Genomic DNA, 20,271 nt, shown 5'->3' on the forward strand with positions numbered 1-20,271 from the left:
TCGCTGATTTAATCAAAAGAAAATATGCTAATAATAATAAAGGAGATAAAAACTGATAAATAATTCATTGCAAAACAATCTGAAATAAGTCATTTATCCTCACCAAGGCTGCATTTATTTGATCAAAATAAAGTAAAAACTGTAACAATGTGAAATATTATTAATTTAAATATTATTTATATAAAACCATCCTTCATAAGGTAAAGAACATTTTGTGAAAATGTAACCTTGATATCTATTGACTGAGTAAGACCATGCCAAAGATTTGACGCTTGTTATCTCATAACTAGATCGTGAGAATTTAGCCTGGATTTCACAGACAAGGTCACATATTAAAACAGAAAACAGTTCTTTTACACTTTAATATTTCACAATATTACTATTTTACAATTATTATCATCAATAAATCAAATAAATGCAGCAATCTTGATGGTTTTTCATCAGGCTTACATTAGCGTGAGTTTATTGTTGCAATGTAAAAATCATCTTAGTCTCCATTTCACATTTTGCAGCAATTTGGTATCAAGGATTTTTATATTTCAGTTGCAACATTTGATATTCAAACCAACACACTGCCAGCTGATTGCAGTGACTCTCTAATGCGGATCCAATGCGGTGCCAATCAATGGCACTTAAGTTTAAATATTTACATTACATTATTTACATTACCATAAACCAAACCTCAGACTCTGTCTATGATACAACTCAAATCAAGAGAATAACGAACAAGCCACTTACAAATGCAGCGACAAAGTAGTGTTTGACTGCAAATGTCATTCGGTGTCGAACGAATCAGAGCTTTATGGCAGACCGTGGTAGCGAGTCTGCCACCTGTGAGTAATACTGCAGATAAAAATCGATCCAGAGACAGCACTTTTTTACTCAGCGAACTAAAATACTTTGAAGGTCCATATGCCATAGCTCATCCAAGGTTAGTTCATTTAAAAGCCACTCATTTAAAACATTGTACAACTGTGGCAGGCCCCTATTCAAATGGCTAGGAAGATGCTGGCACATCCAGCAGAGTCAGCTGTCGTATTCCTTGGCACTGTGACAAGCCTGATATTTCATATAAATGCTACGGTGAAGCTAAGACTATTACCCAAAGTGCCAAGATAATGGCAAAACCCGGATGAAACATGAACTTTTGTAACTGAATGGAATCAAATGATTTTGACACATAAGTTTCCCTATTTATATCAGTTTCAGTAGACTAATACTTCAAAAAAAATCTATAACCGACTTCCTGCTGCTTGCATTAAACTCAGCTTTCAAATCAACACTAATTTTAAATGGCACGTCAGCTGTATGATAGACTGCGTAACTGTTTAATGGAAGAACTGCACTTACATCTCTCTACACTAAACTTTGAGCAGAAAATTGAGTGCAAATACAATACTAATGACTTACCCGAGACCAAAGTGGCCACAGGAAATGCAAATGTCTGTTCTTGGAATGTAAAATATGAATGTTTAATCTATATGAGGTATTACTTTTTTGACCCTACAAGTAGCTTTAGGGGTGAGTGACAGTATAAATAAAATAAAAAATACAATAAAATTTTACATTTTTGTAATGGCGGGTGAAATACAGTAGGATATGCTTTAAGACAAAAATGCATGTATTTCTGAACAGATTCCAAAACAACATCTTGAGAGAGACTCCAATTTTATTTGGACGGAGCACACAGTGGCTCTTCTATAACAATGTTAAGCACCTGCTTAATGTGTTTCAAGATCATGAAAAGTTTTAGGATAATGAAATTTTAGGGTGGTTAAATAAGAGATCACTCAGCAGGATGGGATACATCCAGTTTTTAAACAAGAGATAATAACTTTCGACTAATTCCAGAGCTGGGATACTGGATTCTATCCATACGAGACTACAGCTCAAGCACATACAGTAATTCACCCAGTCAAACCAAAGCTGCAATATTGAAACAAAGGACCTCCTCCATACTTAAGGCCCATTATTCAACACACATTAATTGTGAGATTGAAGAGTGCTGTAACTGTGCCTCAGTCAGGATGTGGAGCGCCGAAAAGTGTGATTTAGCAGTATTTATGGCACAATTGTGGTTGTAAAATCAGCTTAATCCACTGCTTTGAATAAAGTGTGCTGCGGTAAGACAGATATACTGTACATTTGAATTGTACACAGTAAGTAACAGGCTTCACGATGGTGCTCAGGATTAAAAATGCTAAAAGCTTGGTGGAGACTACTCAGAAATAAATTAAACATGCTCATAACTGTAAAGATAAGCATGCAGAGACCAGTCATCTTTCTTCATTCAATATTAAGAAGAGAAACTTCACTGTGCAGCTGTATACTTTGTTGTGAGGGATGGTTCAACCAAAGTGAAAATTCTGTCATCATTCCAAACTTGCATGACTTTTTTCTTATTTTTTTCACTACTTTTGTCCATAGAGTGAAATTCAATGGGGACCAAAATAACAAGACCCAATTGACTTTGATTGTATGGACAAAATTATTTAACGAGGCACACTTTTTTTAGTGTGTGTTCCACTGAAGAAAATAATTCAAACAAGTTTGGAACTTCATGAGGGTGAGCAAACAATAACAGGATTTTCATTATTAGGTGAACTGTCCCTTTAATATTTGCAAGGCTTTCAGCAATTTCGACATCCTTTCTCAGTTATATTTACTTAAGGTATTGCATTAAAATGATAAATAAGTATGATGATATAACCAAGTGAAATTAAGGTACCTGTGCCATCTTCGAAAACCAAATCAAGCTAGAAATACCAGCTTTGAAAGGAAAAAGGTCTGTGTAATAAAAGCAATTGTACAAATGCGAGTCACTTTATTTTTTTTTCTTAGAAAAGAGATCTTTAGTCTACAGTTTGATTTAAATCCTTGGATCTTCTCAGAATGCATGGGCTAACATATTTAAAAGTCATTTTCAGTATGGTAAAGTGATAAAGCACTGTAGTTTTAATATAAGCCTTCCCTGTAGGCTTTTGAAGTATGTATGTAGAGCTAGTGATCAACATAATGGCCTCAAGAATGGATTTGATTCATGTAGACGTGTATTTTCATGACAACTAGCAATTTCTAAGTGCAATCCATCATCCCGACCCCGCCATGGCCCATCTCTACTCTTCACTCAGCAGGAATAAATGTGAAATCATGTTAGCTAGGTTAGTTTGTTTGGGACTCTGGAATCCAATACTGAATTAGATTTAGAATTTAGATAGAGAATTAGAATATGAAGACCCATGTAAGAGTCGCTACCCTCACTGTAAAAGCATCACAAGCCATAATACAATTTAATTGATATAATATGCATACAGTCATACAGTACAAGGAAGTTCTTAAAATGACTATATCTCATTAAGTAAACAAGTAAAACTACGCTGACTTAGATTCAGATAACGGTCAACTATAATAAACAAAGGACTCAACTAAAAGGCTGAACTGGAAACTCAGGACAAGTTATTTCTCATAAATGTCAAGTCAGGGAAAGATGTGTTTTAATGTCATAAATGTATACTATTGGGCAAAGGTCAGTGAGTCTTTACAGTGTGTATTATTTTTTTCTGGGCAATAACAGTGGAAATGTTCACTGGCTTTTTTTGTAGCTCGGTCTTTAAAGCAGCTACTCAGAACTTGTCTTCATCACTTGTGTATAAAGTGTGACAACAGCTGGCCCCAGTCTCCCCTGTGGGCTACATATGAAATCATGCTACAAAACAGTATGTTGTAAAAACTGTGTTTTGCCAGGTAATCTATATCTAAATCTACAATAATTAAATATTAATGTTTTTAAAGACAAGGTAGAAAAATGTCTATATAATATCACATTGATTTCATTGTTTTGAGGGCAAAAAAAGGTCCAGAAAAAGAAGACCAAATGGAACAGAGTAAAATCTTCCTCAGTGACTGTGCTCCACTGAACTATTAAACACAGGACATTTCTTATTCTCTTTACAAAGGAAAGGTGGTGGTGAGCTTACAATATTGAAGCTTTTTTTGGCTTCATTACGTTTCGTCATCTAACAACATTATATGTCAGATTCGTGAACTAATCGTTTTATAGTCGGATATTTTAATGAACCGTTTACAAAATCGGTCTGGACCACGAACTGAATCAGTAAGATCACTGGTCACATCGGATCTTTCGGACTATCCGACTCCTAGTGATCCAGTTAACGACTCACCGAGAAAAAAAATACAACAATAAACAATAGGCTAATAATAATTTTAACAAGAGCTGAGCAAGTAAGAGGGAACCGAGTGAGCTGATTCTAAAGAGCCGTTTTATAAGTGAGTTCAAGCAGTATTTTTATTGAAACGTGCTAACTTTTTTTCTTAGGAGATTAATTAGTAGTTTAATAGCTACTAATTATATTTAGGGTCTTTTTTGCTGCAAGCTAAACTGGGACAAAAGAAATAAAAATAAATACACATTAATAAAAACACAATCGGAAGAACAGTCATAAAAAGCAATATGCGCATAAAAAGATAGGCTATTTATCTTTTTGTTGCATTAGGCTATAGCACACTGTCAGAGACCACGTGCTTACTTAAAACGCAGTTTTTCGAACCGCTTCTTTGAAAGGATTTGTTCGAAAGAACCGATTCGGGAACATCGAACTTCTCATCACTAATTTGTACATTGAGATGACAATAAAGGCCAATCATTTTGGCAGACAAGCCAACATTTCTTTAAAATGCGACGCTATCTGTGCCTGAAATGATTTTCATATTTCTATGAATAATAGCCTACAGAAGAAGAAAAATTGTAGTTTCCTCATTTTAGATGTTAAGAGTGCAATTTATAACCCTCTTTCATTTTGCACAAATGGACCTATTAAAGTTTTTAATCTGTAAATGATATAACATCGATTTGAAATATAAAATTAATGAATCCTCATCAATAGGCTACTAATGAATAAACTTTATGCCAGGATGCCAAGTAGCTACTCACCCATATCAGCCGCGCGCTTTTGATTCCACTCGCGTTTAATCCCTGCGGTTACTGCACAGATATTCAGTCTCTCAGGGTCCACTCCAACGAACACTTTTACCTTTAGTCCGAGCAGTATTATAGCTCAACTAAAATCATTATCGATCCGACTCCATGTCGCAAAACACTTTAGAACGTGCTGCGTCCCCCGTTTAATCCAACAACACGGCAAACGAGTGTACATCGAACAGCAGTTAACATGATGGGCATCCGTCGTTCAAACGGAATATGAATGAATTCTCGCTACGCAGCAAGCAACTGACTGAAGATGAGGGCAAAAGTTGTTCTGGGTCGCATAACTGAAACAATAATGTTTAAATCACGCGGAGCTTATCGACCAGAGGTGCCAGAGGTAAGCAAAGCCAAAAAAAGACTGAGTCTTGAGGGCTTTGCGTGAGAGGAAAGCTGTGCTCGCCGCCGCAGTAGAGAGTCTCAGAGCTGAGAAATATCACAGACCGTGATGATTGTGCGCTCCCGCCCTCAGGTCCTCTACAGTCATAATAAAGGTGACCCGGAGGCAAACCTGCTGCGGTAAACACTAGCAGAATGCCAGAACACCCCTCTACCAACCATGACTGTTGATGAATGTAAAGGACACCCTGCTAATCGCCATACAATAGCAAGAGAGATCCAGTGTATATTAAAGGTTTGGTCACCAACAATGACTGATTGACTGACTATTTTCTTAATATAAACATACTTTTAAATATATGCCATTAATAAGACAGGCTACTAGTTTTGACCAAATTGATCTTCACATCCTAATGTCCAGAATCTGACAGAAAGATTTTTTTTTATAAAAGGCATTCATTTAGCCCATCCAAGTGCACACACACAGCAGTGAGAAGTGAACAAACACACATACTGTGAACACACACCCAGAGCAGTGGGCAGCCAATGCTGCGGTGCCTGGAGCAGTTGGGGGTTCAGTGTCTTGCTCAAGGGTCTCACCTCAGTCGTGGTATTGGGAGTGTTGGACATTCACTCCCCCCACCTAAAATCCCTGCTGGACCTGAGACTCAAACCTGCAACCTTCAGGTTAGTCCAACTTTCTAACCACAAGGCCACGTCTGCCCTATGGAAACCTTGATCTGGAAGCCTTTTGGTCACACATCTTCAAATAATTTAATCTCAAATCAATATTTAATGCCTTTTGATTTACTAAAACCCCATAATAAGCAATAATGATTTTATGGTCAGGCCATCAATGTGAAGTAGAAATATTATGTACAGATAATTTTTTTTCTTGATGTTCTTTTTTATGCACTTAATGTAAAAAAAAAAAAAAACACTCATGCAATCTGTAGAAACCAATTATTCTGATTCATCTTCTGGTTTGAAAAGCAGGTTTAATTTGATCCAAGCTATTCTTGTGCTCTGCCTGACCTGACTTCTACAGTATGTATGTTTCAAAGCAAAGCAAATAGTTAAAAGCCTCAAAGAAATACCAGCTTAATTTACGTTTATAATAAGAATGTCATGGCTGGAACATTGTTTTTTCTAACCATCCTTGTGGATAAATGTAAATGACTTGGAGCTGGTTTGGGAACATGAAATGAGTGCATGTTGATGAGTTTTCTTCTGGTCTTTACCGGTGAATCCATCTAATTGTACGCTCCATAAGTCAATTATTTTATCACAAGCTCTGTTAACAAGGTGCAACTACAGTTCTTGATACATTCAAACGGTCTCTGGTAGATTATCCACAAGTGAAAAAGACAATATGATGTGCTTCTTTCGCTAGAACAGCTATTTTTCTCTTCTATTATTTTTTCCCTAACTCAGTTCCATCTTGGCTGTCTTATACAAGATTTTCACAATGAAAAAAATAAAAAAAAATTCTTGGAACTTGCACATTGGCAGTCGTGATATGAGTGGATTAAGGATGCTATGGCTTTATTTGATCTCTTGCCACATTGAAAACATGCAGATAATTTTAAGCAATGGAATATATTTTAGCAGGGGATTATCCAGTTTAAGCAGCGCAAGTAGTTAGGCACAAACAGGCAGTAGCCGATGGCAATGTAAGGATGGATGACAGCGAACCAAGGTCACTGCTAGCAGCATATTTACATTTACATTTATTCATTTAGCTGACGCTTTTATCCAAAGCGACTTACAATTGCTATATATGTCAGAGGTCGCACGCCTCTGGAGCAACTAGGGGTTAAGTGTCTTGCTCAGGGACACATTGGTGTCTCACAGTGGATTCGAACCCGGGTCTCTCACACAAAAGGCATGTGTCTTATCCACTGCGCCATCACCACCCCGATAAACCAAGATAATGCTGTGTAGAAAGATGTTTATTTATTAACTAAACCACTGACAAATGTAGGTCATTAGCAATACTTTAAATGAACAGAAAGACTAGTAATGAGAGTTTCTTAAATATCGGAGTCATTTAATGTATAACTGGTTAATGATTAAACTAACAGATCTCCCTGAAATCAAAAATGTATCTCCTATATAGTAGTTGCAGGTCTATAAAAAGCATATTGTCTTTTGAGTAAGAAGAGAGAGTGAATGAGGGATGTGATAATCAGTGGTAAAAAAACAACCAAAAAACCTGAGTCCAGACAGGAAACCAATTGTCACCCATTTGTCTTGAAACAACACCAAGAGCTTCTACTATGCTGATGTAAGCCAATTACATGGCTCTCAATATCTCTCCCAGGGCGTCATAAATATTTCATGATTATGAGACGTCATAACAGGCATTCTGGATTGAAGTTCACAAATGAAATAGCACGCTGGCTGAGCTTCACAAAAAGTTCTAGCCTTGTGTGATTTTCTTTGTTTAAAAAAAAAAAAAAAAATGAAATGCATTCTCATAGGAATATCTTCAATAAGCATCTGACATTTTAAGAGTAATAAAGGAAATCTCTCATAACTTGTCATTTCTGCCAGCTCCATTTGAGTGATTGAACTTTAACATGGGTCAGGCTGAGTTGTCTTTCTATTGATTGCCTTTAATCTGGAGTCTTCTATCTGGAAGGAATCTGCTGTTTTAGCAGGCTCAACAACTCATCACAAGTGAAAGTCAAGTTTTCATATATTAAACTCTCTCAGAAAAAAAAAAAAAAAGGTACAAAAGTTGTCACGGAGGCGGTACTTTTCGAAAGGTACACTTTTATACCCAGTGTAGGGGAAAGTTACTTTTAAAAGTAATGCATTACAATATTGCGTTACTCCCAAAAAAAGTAACTAATTACGTTGCTTAGCTACTTTTTATGGAAAGTAATGCGTTACTTTTTAAATATGAGCAGGGCTTGCTTGTTTTTAATACAAGAAGTTCTAATTATAGCAAATGCAAAAGCCCTTTCACACCAAAAAGTGTAATGAATAAACTTCAGGCTGAAGGAAAAGTAATTTCACGTCTGTAAAGTAGAACGCAGGAGAAGAGGGTTCAAATCTCTTCAGCAATAAAAAAAACAATGAAGCACAATTGTTAGTTTATCTAAAGTCATTTCTGATTATTAGTATGGTTGAACTGGTCATCAAAGGTCAACAGCAAAGACATTGGTTAATAAAATGGGATTAGATACATTTGTGTTATTTAAAATTTAATTAATGCAGGTTTGCGTCATATTCTGAGTTTGCATTTCACTGTTGTAATCAATTTTGATGAATACTAAATCAGTTTTTTTGTGAGTGGGATGAATTAATGCACATTCACATTTAGTCTAGAGCTAAAGTAACAGCATGTTCATGCAGCACACTGTCAGTCAATAAAAGGGAAAAAAGTAACTGGCGTTACTTTTATGAAAAATATGTTTTAATATGTTAATATTATTACTTAACTCACTTTACTTGTAATGCAATACCTCATTTACCCCATAAAGGGTGCATACTTATACCTTAAAGGTGCATATTTGCGTAAAAAGAAAAAAGTTGAGCCAACTTAAAATTTTAGGGCAACCAGCTTCAGCAGATTTTTTAGTTTTCTCAACTTGCGAAAAGTTAAGAATCTCCTACAAAAATAAGTTGAGAGAAATCAAATCTGCAAAAAGCTGGTTGCCTTCATTTTAAGTTGGCTCAACTTTTTTTTTTTTTTTTTTTACAGTGTACTATTTTTTTCTGAGAGTGAATCATATCTTACATTTAAATTTTAATTGTTTTTGTTAATATTACCACCTCCTCCCTGACACTTAGAATTACATTGTGCCTAATACATTGAATTAAAAGTAAAATTTTGAAGAAGAACCCTTGTGAAAAAGAAGTGCACTTAAGTATACTTTTATAAAGTGTACTTATTGCAGAAATAATATACTTTAAAAGAACACACATAAGTGCAAATTAAATGTTATTTTCGATGCTAAACTACATTGTATTTGTAATTTTTTTAAACAACTTAAGTGGTACTTTTTAGTACATCTTTATATGTACTGTCATAATTGTTTCTAGTGTCTTTAAAATATGGTTAAAGTGTACTACTAATGTACTGACAAGCAATTAATGTTAACTAAAATACACTCCGACATTCTGACGTAGTATTTTTGGCGCATGCGCATAAAACAAAAGAGATGCGTGGTTACATGTTATTTCAATTACTATAAGACAGTGTTCTACTTTAGCACAATTTAAGCTACATTTGAAATCATGTATTTCTGTATTTTGAATGAAACTTTGAGATGTAAAATGTTTTAATTGTTTGTAGGAGGACGCTTTGTAGTATTTATAGGGGATATTTTGTAGAAATTTGGATTGTAGTTTCTATGTGAGGGATCATATTTTTACCTGTTACATTTTGCAGGGATTTTACTGTAAATTGTATTATACTGATGTTTTTTGTCACATAATTTGTTTTGTATTTTTCTGCCCAGGGACAGCAGATGAAATGTAGCTCTGTAGCTAATTCTGGGGCAGTTTTCTGACTGTCTATTGTCCCTGTCAAATAATGAATTAATTAAATAAATCAAAATGTTATTTCAGGCTTTTCATTTCTGTTCAAGTTCAAGTTGTCCTAATTAATTGTGTAGTTAGACCAAAGACTATTGTTAGACTCATTCATGACTCATTCTCCTAACTAAAACTCAGATATTTTTTACAGTGCAGTGTAGCCTAGTCTAATTCAAATCAAATGTATTTGAATGCAAATTAATTTTGTGTAGATCTGTTAAAATTTTGCTTGCAATTTATGCAATTAAATGTGTTTAAGTGAGAACAACATAATGATATTGAAAGTATTCTGTACACAGATGTAAAGTACAGTACTATTACATACAAATACAATACTATCATAAATTACACTGTATGTTTAATATTATGACGAAAAATAAACTTCATAGAGTTCATAGCACAAGATCTGGTGATGAAAATTTCAACAATAATTTTTATTGGAGTATACTGTATAATAATGTGTATTTAAGTTTAGAATAAAAATAAATTTCAAGTGCATTAAAGGGGTCCTATTATGCTCTTTTACAAAGTCAGTGAATTGCACTGAAACTGTTATACAGTTGAATTTATTTATACCATAATCCCACAGATTTACACTATTTGTGATCGCATATATATGCAAATTAATTATCTGCCAGCAGGAGACGCTGTTGGAGCAGGAGAGAGCGAGGTTTTCCTGGTAACGCTGTACACAAAACAGAGCTCTGCTCACAAATGCTGCTTTAATCAGACATTATGTGCAAGATTAAATGAAAATGACATCCAAAATTTTCTGAAAATATTTGGTTTCCATCAGAAATACAGTGATATAAAAACACCCGCACTGGGTTTTGATTTTGAAATGTGCAGTGCTCAACCAAGCGCTCTCCCCACCCTCTTACCATTCCAATTTCTGTAGGCGGGATTTACTTGGAATTACTTGGAATTTGTGCTCTGCATTTAATCCACCCAAGTGGGCACACACAGCAGTGAGAAGTTAACAAACACACACTATGAACACACACCCAGAACAGTGGGCAGTCAATGCTGTGGCACCCAGGGAACAGTTGGGGGTTCAGTGCCTTGCTCAACAGTCTCACCTCAGTCGTGTTATTGAGGCTGGAGAAAGCATTGGACATTCACTCCACCCACCTACAATCCTGCTGGACCTGAGACTCGAGTCCGCAACCTTCAGGCAAGTCTGACTCTCTAACATTAGGCCACGACTTGCTACTTATGTTTCTGTTAAGTAACATAATACCTCCCTGTATACAAAAAATTGGTTCATATGTAAGCAAAATGACATTATAACCAAAATAAATCAGAATCGTAATCTGAACCGGACAGATCGTGACCCGGGAATCAAACAAAACTGAGAAATCTGTATCAATAGTCCTCCTAGCATTGCCTAATGGGCAGGGTTGGGAAAAGTCACTTTTAAAAGTAATGCATTACAATTTTACATTACTCCATAAAAAGTAACTACCGTATTGACCCGAATATAAGACAAGTTTTTTTTTTTATTGGAAATACATATGAAAAAACGCGGTCGTCTTATATTCGGGGTCTAGACTTTGGCATGTCAATAATACACCCACATGAGATGGATGGACTAAATATTATATAATTCAGATGGGCTACCTGTTATTTTTATGGTATATCAAAAAGTGTATATTTTTAAATGTCATTATTGGCACATTTTACCAGTATTTTCCATACTTTCAAAACAAAAAATAAAATAGGAAAAATATGCAATATAAAAATAATTTAAGAAAAAAATGTGTTTTCAAAAAAAACTTTTGGTACCTAAAAGGTACATCTGGAAAAAGGGGGTCGTCTTATATTCGGGACAATACGGTAATTGTGTTACTCAGTTACTTTTCATGGAAAATAATGCATTACGTTGTGTTACTTTTGTCACCTGAGCTGGGCTTGTTTATTTATTTTTATTAACAGAAAACACAACTGTTTTGTTCTGTTTTGGCAACTGTAAAGGCCCTTTTACACCGAAAGTGAAGTGAATAAGCCTCAGCCTGAAGGAAGTGTGTCTGCCTCTGCACCTCACTCCCAATTTCTCTCAATATGGGAACAGGATAGAATATGTAATCTGATTACATAACTTGCATTACTTGTAATGTGTCACCCCAACACTGCTAATGGGCCTACAAGAACACCTAACAGGTGTTGTTAACATGTGGCAACAAAAAACAGTTGTGACTGATAAATGAATCAGTTTGATTGAGTGAATAATTCAATGACTCACTCAACAGTTATAATTGTCACCGCTAACGTACAGACTGTGGAAACTGCAAACAAAGACCAAAGTGATACAATCTTATCAGCACTCTTGGAATGTAACTCAGCCAATTAAATTTGAAACAACTGTTGTAGAAAATATAATACAACATATGTACTGCATAACAGTATATACTCTGCACTATGCATTTTCTAAGAACATATATCAAGCACAGACACCTAGACTTACAAACATGCACATGCAACAAGCTCACGCACAAATTATCATGGGCGGTGAAGGGTAACTAAACTTGGCAACGGAAAAAGGAGGATATTTACAGCTCTCAACAGCTTGCTGAAAAAGCAGGGAAGACATTAATTGCATTGCTCTGTCGCTGTCTTGTATGTATTGATCAAACAAACATAACACCCACTACACCACACTGTGAGCACAATAACTCGGATGCTAATCAAATAATAGGAGAAAAGACATAGAATGGAAAACAAATCCAAAGAGAGCAAAGAAACAGCACTAGTACAAGGCCTAATAGTCACCTGTCAAAGGCTTAATCACTAATGTCGTCTTCCAGCTGGCTCTTCTCTGGAATGAGCTGTACTCTGTTCGATTAAAGGTAAATACATTAATATGGAAAGCAGGACAAGCCAGCATGTGACCTTCCACAGGACATATGTCACAGCTATTTATATCAAAGGAAAACCTGACATCAAACATGGAAACCCATTTTACAGTTGTTTTGTGGTGGTGTCAAGCACATGATTTTTATTAACTTGTGCTTTTGAACAAGGAAAGAGCTTGGGATTGCTAATATCTTCTGTTTTGGACATTTTAAAGTTGGTCGATTTCTGTTCTCTGGAAGCGAGTTCAGTTGAAACATTTTTTAGTCTTTTATGTGAACAGTTTGGAACTGGTCTGGCCAATTACAAACAAACTTAGCTGTCAAACACAAACATTGTACACGACACTGTAAGCATTCTTCCAAGACAAAAAAGTTAATAATTTAAAACAACATTTATTATTAAAAAGTCACTATTAAACATCAAGACATTCAATGGGCATCGCAGAATTTGTTTAATCTCTGCCTTTTGATTAATATGGTATGTAAAACAGCCTATGCGACATTTGTTCTCTTTTTTTCTGACAAACTACAGGGGAATATATCATACATAAAGTGTTTTTATGGAGATTTTTCTTTTTTTTTATGATTTATATTGTATTTTATATGTAGCCTGAAGGTATCAGGGAACTTCAAAAGTGTGATTTTGAAAATTAATGAGAATTCATAAACTCTCTCTCTCTCTCTCTCTCTCTCTCTCTCGCTCTCTCGAGGCAGACCTCGCTTAGGAGGACCGAAGCATACCAGCAATTGGTCCGTTTTTCTCTACAGGGCAGCTCTGTGGACGTATGCGTCCAGTACTCAAACTGGACACATACAATTAAGCTTCCACTGGTCGGGCTCCCGGAAGGGAGGAGGACTGAATGCCTGTAGCACGACACGGCCGTGGTATAGAAGAAGGGACTTTAGGGATATAACCCGCTCGAGGGTAGAGGAACGCTTTGGCCAGACCGGGCGCAAAGTCGAGAAATGACGGGGCCACTGAAAGGGCCTGTAAATCCCCAACTCTCTTAAGAGAAGAAATCTCCAAGAGAAAGGTAGTCTTTAAGGTGAGAAGGCGATCAGAGATCTCTACAATGGGCTCAAATGGAGGCTTACAGAGAGCTTCTAAAACCACAGCCAGGTCCCAGGTAGGGACACGGGGTCGTACTGGAGGCCTCAGCCTCAGCGCACCGCGGAGGAAACGTGTAACCAGGGGGTGCTTACCCACTGTCTGGCCCCCGAGAGGGGCGTGGTAGGCCGAAAAAGCCGCCACGTAAAACTTCAAGGTGGAGTGGGTTACCCCTGCGGAGAAATGGGCCTGCAGGAACTCCAGCACTGTACCAATCGGGCAGTTAACTGGGTCAAAGTGGCGGTCTCCGCACCAGGAAGTGAAAAATTTCCACTTCAAGGCGTACAGTTTCCTTGTAGAGGGAGCTCTGGACTGGAGGATGGTCTCAGCAACCTCGGTTGAGAGAACGGAAGCTACGAGCTGCGCCCCCTCAGAGACCACACCCACAGCTTCCACAACTCCGGGCGGGGGTGAAAGTTAAGAGAGATCTCCCACGGAGAGCCGTCGAGGAGAGAAATCAGGTCCGAGAACCATACTCGGCCTGGCCAGAACGGTGCTACTAGCAGTAGGCTGACCTCATCCTGGTGCACTCTCACCAGAACTCCCGGGAGCAGAGCGATCAGGGGAAAAGCGTACAGACGAAGCCTCGGCCAAGCCTGTACCATAGCGTCCAGTCCCAGAGGAGCTGGAGGAACTAGAGAGAACCAGAGGGGACATTGCGCTGTATCCTGAGTCGCAAAAAGGTCGACCTGAGCCTGGCCAAACACTCTCCATATCTGCTTCACCACCTCAGGGTGAAGCATCCATTCCCCAGGCCTCGGCCCCTGCCTCGACAGGATGTCTGCTCCCACATTGAGATACCCAGGGATATAGATGGCTCTCAGCGAGCGAAATTTGCCCTGGGACCACACAAGGATCTGGTGCGCCAGCTTGTATAAGGGGCGCGAACGCAGACCTCCCTGGTGGTTGATGTAAGAGACCCCAGCGCTTTCATGTGTGTGAGAACGACATCTCGATGCCGAACCGCCAGTTGCTCCGATTGAGCTAGGATCAACCAATCGTCGATATAATTGAGTATGCGTTAGTGTGTGCGAGGCCGAAGACCTCTGTTGAATGCCCGTGGTCTTCGGGCCCTTTGACGACACTGCATCACTTATCGGCATGATTCTGTCATTGACATTACTAAATAGGCCCAGGAATACTTCCAGAAACCACTGTTGGTAAACACAATACGTCATGCCATCTGCAGATGCCAACTAAAGCTCTATCATGCAAAAAAGAAGCCATATGTGTAAGGCCGTAACCATGTCTTGAACATTGGGGGGGGGGCAATTTATATATATATATATATATATATATATATATATATATATATATATATATATATATATATATATATATATATATATATGTGTGTATATATATTAAAGCAGCGCATATTATATATATATATATATATATATATATATATATATATATGTATATGTATTTTTGTATATGTATATTTGCTTTAATTAATATAATGGTCAGTCATTTAACATTTCTGCAGTAAAACAGTTGACTAACATTAAATGATTTGCAGCTTCCATTTTACCTCGCTGTCTTTCTTTAATCTGATGCTTCGCGGCGTGCTCAGCATCTGTGAATGCTAAACCCCGCCTACTTTGATTTGATTGGCCAGTTAAATTATTTTGACTTTGATGAGCGGTGTTATCCCGCTGATGCAGAGCAGACTGAAAATATTACTCTTAAAGCTTTTTTGTCATCCTAACAATGGGGACATTTGGCCATTTCTAATTATTGGGGGGGACTTGTCCCTCTCAATGTCTATGGTGGTTACGGCCCTGCCGTCATGTCCTGTGGGCAAAGGCTCATTTAAAATGGACTGTTTCAAAGTGGAAACATTCTATGGACGAGTACAAATTTGACATTCTTTTTGGAAATCATGGACGCCGTGTCCTACGGGCTAAAGAGGAGGGAGACCTTCCAGCGTGTTATCAGCATTCAGTTCAAAAAGCCAGAATCTCTGATGGTATGGGGTTGCATAAGTGCATAAGGTATGGGCAGCTTGCATGTTTTGGAAGGCACTATGAATGCTGAAAATTATATAAAGGTTTTAGAGCAACATATCCTCTCCTCCAGATGACGTCTATTTCAGGGAAGGCCTTGTGTATTTCAGCAGGACAATGCAAAACCACATACTGCAGCTATTACAACAGCATGGCTTCGTAGTAGAAGACTTTGGATGCTGAACTGGCCTGTCTGCAGTCCAGATCTTTCACCTATAGAGAACATTTGGCGCATCATTAAATGAAATATACGTCAAAGATGACCACAAACCTTTCAGCAGCAGGAAACCTATATCAGGCAGGAATGGGACCAAATTCCAACACCAAAACTCCAGAAACTTATAACCTCGGTGCCCAGATGTCTTCAAACTGTTGAAAAGGAGATGGAGATGCTATGCCATGGTAAACATGCCCCCGTCCCAACTATTTTGAGACCTGTAGCAGGGCTCAAATTTGAAATGAGCTCATTTTTTGCATAAAATTGTAACATTTCTCAGTTTAAACATTTATTATGTTATATATGTTCTATTGTGAATAAAATATTCAGTTCAATTCAATACAATACAATTCAATTCAATTCAGTTCCATTCCATTCAATTCAACAGTAATATTGAGTTATATTACATTATTTTTATTAAAAATAACTGTTTTATATTTTTATATATTTTACAATTTAATTTATTTCTGTAATGGCAAATCTGATTTTTTTCAGAAATCCTATAATATGCTGATTTTCTGTTTAAGAAATATTTCTTCTGCTTATCAATGTTCAAAACCACTCGGTTTTGTGGAAACTGTAATACATTTTTTTTTTCTCTCTCTCTGTTGAATAGAAAGTTAAAAAGGAACAGCATTTATATGAAATGAAACTTTTTGTGACATTATAAATGTATTTCCTGTCACTTTTGATCAATTAATGTGTATCCTTGCAGAATAAAAGTGTATTTTTTTTTAAGTTTCTAATATTGGAAGTTATGAAAAAGGATTAGGGCCAAGCAATAAAAAAATCTTGAGATTTAAGCCATTACATGTTAACATTCAAGAAAAATATCTAAATAAAATATTGAAAATAAACATTACATTTTGTGAATAAAGTTGTTGTTTCGTAAAAAACTTGTCAAATTTTAAGAAAAAAAGTCTAAATAAAATGTTGAGAATAAACTCATTAAATTATGAGGAAAAAAATGTTTTAAAAACAAAATGAAATCAAGATAAAAAAGTCAAAATAAAATATTGAGAAAATACTGAGAAGTTTTATCTCGCATTATAATGAATTTAATCTCCAGATTTTTTTTTTTTAATTATTGCTTGGCCCTAATCCTCTTCCGTATGTGATGTATTCTCAAACACAGATTATTAAATGTATATTAAATTACATAAGTTATTAATTAATAATATTCACCCATTTTGTTTTATATTATACTGTATGCACTTTATTAAATAAAATTAAACATTAAACCAATACATTACACTAAATAAAATATACACTAAATAATATATACATACACTAAATAAAATATTAAAACTACACCGAATTATGTAACTTTTGTTGAAAAACAGCAACAAAGAGTAGGATTTCAATAAACATAGTTAATGTAGTTGGATTTCTATTCTAAAGCCAGTCCATGATCCAGGTTCCAGGATCTCTGGTGGACCACAAACAGAGATATTCTCAGACACGGAAAGGTTGTGGATGGCCGTCTTCATTACTTACACTTTGTCTCCTCCTATCAGCAGGGCAATCATGAGGGCTGGTGGAGTCTGCTGTCAAGATGCTCCATACTAATTGATTTCTCAGCTTTTGACAATGCCTGGGAGTCAGATAATGGATGACAGGGAAAATGATGCCTCCATCTTGAGTCCTTGCCTTGCTGACACTTGGATAAACACTGTTTATAGATAACATGCTGGGGGTTATCAGAGGGTGTCCTGACAGCATTCAGCAAACCAGAATGTGAGACTATTCTCCTGCGGGCTCTGTTCTGTGCTTAACATTACCCGTAGCAGCACTCTTTTACTTTAATAACTATGGAACAGACAATGTTTGCCATCAGAGACACCCCTAGATGCTTCTTTGAGAAGCCACTTTGCAGAGGCCATTTAATATTTCCATATACAGTGCTGCTCACATTCACAGCCAGCAAGTCCAAAAATAATGTCTAATAAACAGCATAACTGCTGTTATATGATGGCTTATGTCCCCAGTGCACTCACAGGTGAATGGAGGTCCATTGAGTGTCCCTAGAAATACATTACAGGCATGCATTGAACATTCAGCACATGCTATTACTGTTTGTTGCACTTGGATCATTTATAATTTATAAGTATTGCTGAATACTTAAAAAAAAACATTTATGGGTTTGCTTCATTTGTTACTGTATCCCAATGGGTAAAAAAGCCACATTCTATTGTTTACAATAATGAATTGCTCACATTACAACCCACAGAAACTAGGTTTACACATAAAAGAGCAATGGATCAAGAATTTGTCTTTGTAGAATAAAAGATTATCTATTTGACAATTTGTGCAACGACAGTAACTGTGTTGTACAAGGTATATATTTTTAGCACTTCGGATTAAAGCATCTGCTAAAATAATAATAAATGTTTTGTGTGCACTAATTAATTCAGTAAGTAAATTTCATTAGTGTTCCCTTATCAAAAGCTACTCTCGATGCTGCGCTTAAAGCGCTATTGGGAACAAACTTTGTTCGACCGGATGTTGAAGCACGTGTGTCAAACACGCCAAATTTTGGCTTATATAACCTCGGTTAGGTGACGTCACTCGATTACAAACACCTGGAGGTTATAAATAGATGTGACGCGGAAACATCCTCAGGTCTTTTGTCTTCAAGGACCGCATTGTGTGTGTAAGCACGCTTAAAGTGAAAAAGAAAAAAAAAGTAAAGCAGGAAGCGAGTAGATAGAAAAGTGGGGATCGTTTGTTGATCTGGCTGAGGCGCGTGAGACGGACTCGCCCCTTTCTCTCACGCTCTCGTCGGATCATGAAGCCCTCGCGTCTGTTTCTCAAGCGCGCTCTGGCGTTTCTTCTGAATGGGCCGAGGAGACTTCATCTCTTGCTTCTGCGGAGGTGAAAAGTGCCACCTCAGAGCGCTCCTCTCGTGATGAAAAAGCTTATGAGGAGTTACTCGAGGTGGCTACTCGGGCAGTCGATTAATTACATCTAGACTGGCCGCAGGAGCAAGAGACCCCCAAATGCTCAAAGTTAGACGACAGATATCTGTCGGGTGGCTGGGGGGAGGGCCCTCAGCGACGGTCTCTCCCCTTCTTTGGTGATCTCCATAACAAGATAACTTGTAAATGGAACAAACCGTATTCGTCCCGTGTTTTTGTGCCATCGACATCCATCTACTCGACTATCATTGATGCAAAAGCACGGGGCTATATGATCGCTCTCTCCTGGGAGCTCATCATTATTAAAGAAGTCAACTCTCCCCACCAAGCCTTGCAGAGTAACATGTTCACATGTTACAGCCGGTATTTTCTGGTTCCCAAGAAAGATGGGGGGTTGCGTCCAATTTTAGATCTTCGCGGGTTGAACCGCTACCTCAGAATTTACAAGTTCAAAATGTTGACAATCACGATGATTGTGTCTCAGCTCCAATCGGGGGATTGGTTTGTGCCAATCAATCTCAAGGACGCATATTTTCACGTATAAATATTGCCACAACACAGGAAGTTCCTGAGGTTCGCTTTCGGGGGGCGAAGCTTACCAGTATCGGGTTCTTCCATTCGGCCTAGCTTTGTCACCCCGCACGTACACGAAATGCATGAATGCAGCACTGGCTCCTCTGCGAATCCAGGGCATCCGTATTTTAAATTACATAGACGACTGGCTGATTCTGGCACAGTCACAAGAGCTTGCGCTTCGACATCGAGATGTCGTTCTAGCTCATCTCGAATCTCTGGGGTTGAGACTCAATGCCAAGAAAAGCGTTCTCTCTCATGCTCAGAGGACAAAGGTATTTGGGGGTTGTATGGGATTCAATCACGATGCAGGCACAGCTGTCTCCTGCACGCGTCGAATCCATTCTAAACGCCCTAAAGAACATCAAGCTAGGCCAGAGAATTACTGTTCATTACCTTCAGAGGGTTTTAGGTCTCATGGCAGCTGCATCCACGATGATACTCTTGGGCCTCCTGCACATGAGATCGTTTCAGTTGTGGCTCAGAGCCAGGGGATTTCATCCAAGGTCCAATCCCCAGAGGTAAATAAGGGTTACGCGCCAGGGGCTTCGTACCCTTTATATGTGGTTCAGACCCCGGTTTCTGACTTTGGGTCCCACTCTAGGTCTGTGTTGTCGTTGCAAGATGCTAACGACAGATGCTTCCCTCACGGGCTGGGGTGCGGTCTTGGATGGCCGTCCAGCCCAAGGGATCTGGAGAGGCCAT

The 20,271-nt window shown here is 37.7% G+C and overlaps 1 protein-coding gene across 1 annotated transcript in view; it reads right to left on the bottom strand.

Moving 5' to 3' along the window:
• Nucleotides 1–19,611, bottom strand: part of LOC306865862 (leucine-rich repeat transmembrane neuronal protein 4-like) — a gene marked incomplete at both ends in the record, with an annotated part of 39,378 nt that extends 19,767 nt beyond the window's left edge. Inside the window, one exon of the mRNA XM_079410688.1 lies at nt 19,593–19,611. Within this exon, the coding sequence (XP_079266814.1) occupies nt 19,593–19,611 (19 nt within the window). The remainder of the gene's footprint in view (nt 1–19,592) is intronic.
• Between the last annotated feature and the right edge of the window lie 660 nt (nt 19,612–20,271).

This window comes from Barbus barbus, assembly GCF_936440315.1.
Source record: "Barbus barbus genome assembly, chromosome: 47".
Classification (NCBI taxonomy): Eukaryota; Metazoa; Chordata; class Actinopteri; order Cypriniformes; family Cyprinidae; genus Barbus; species Barbus barbus.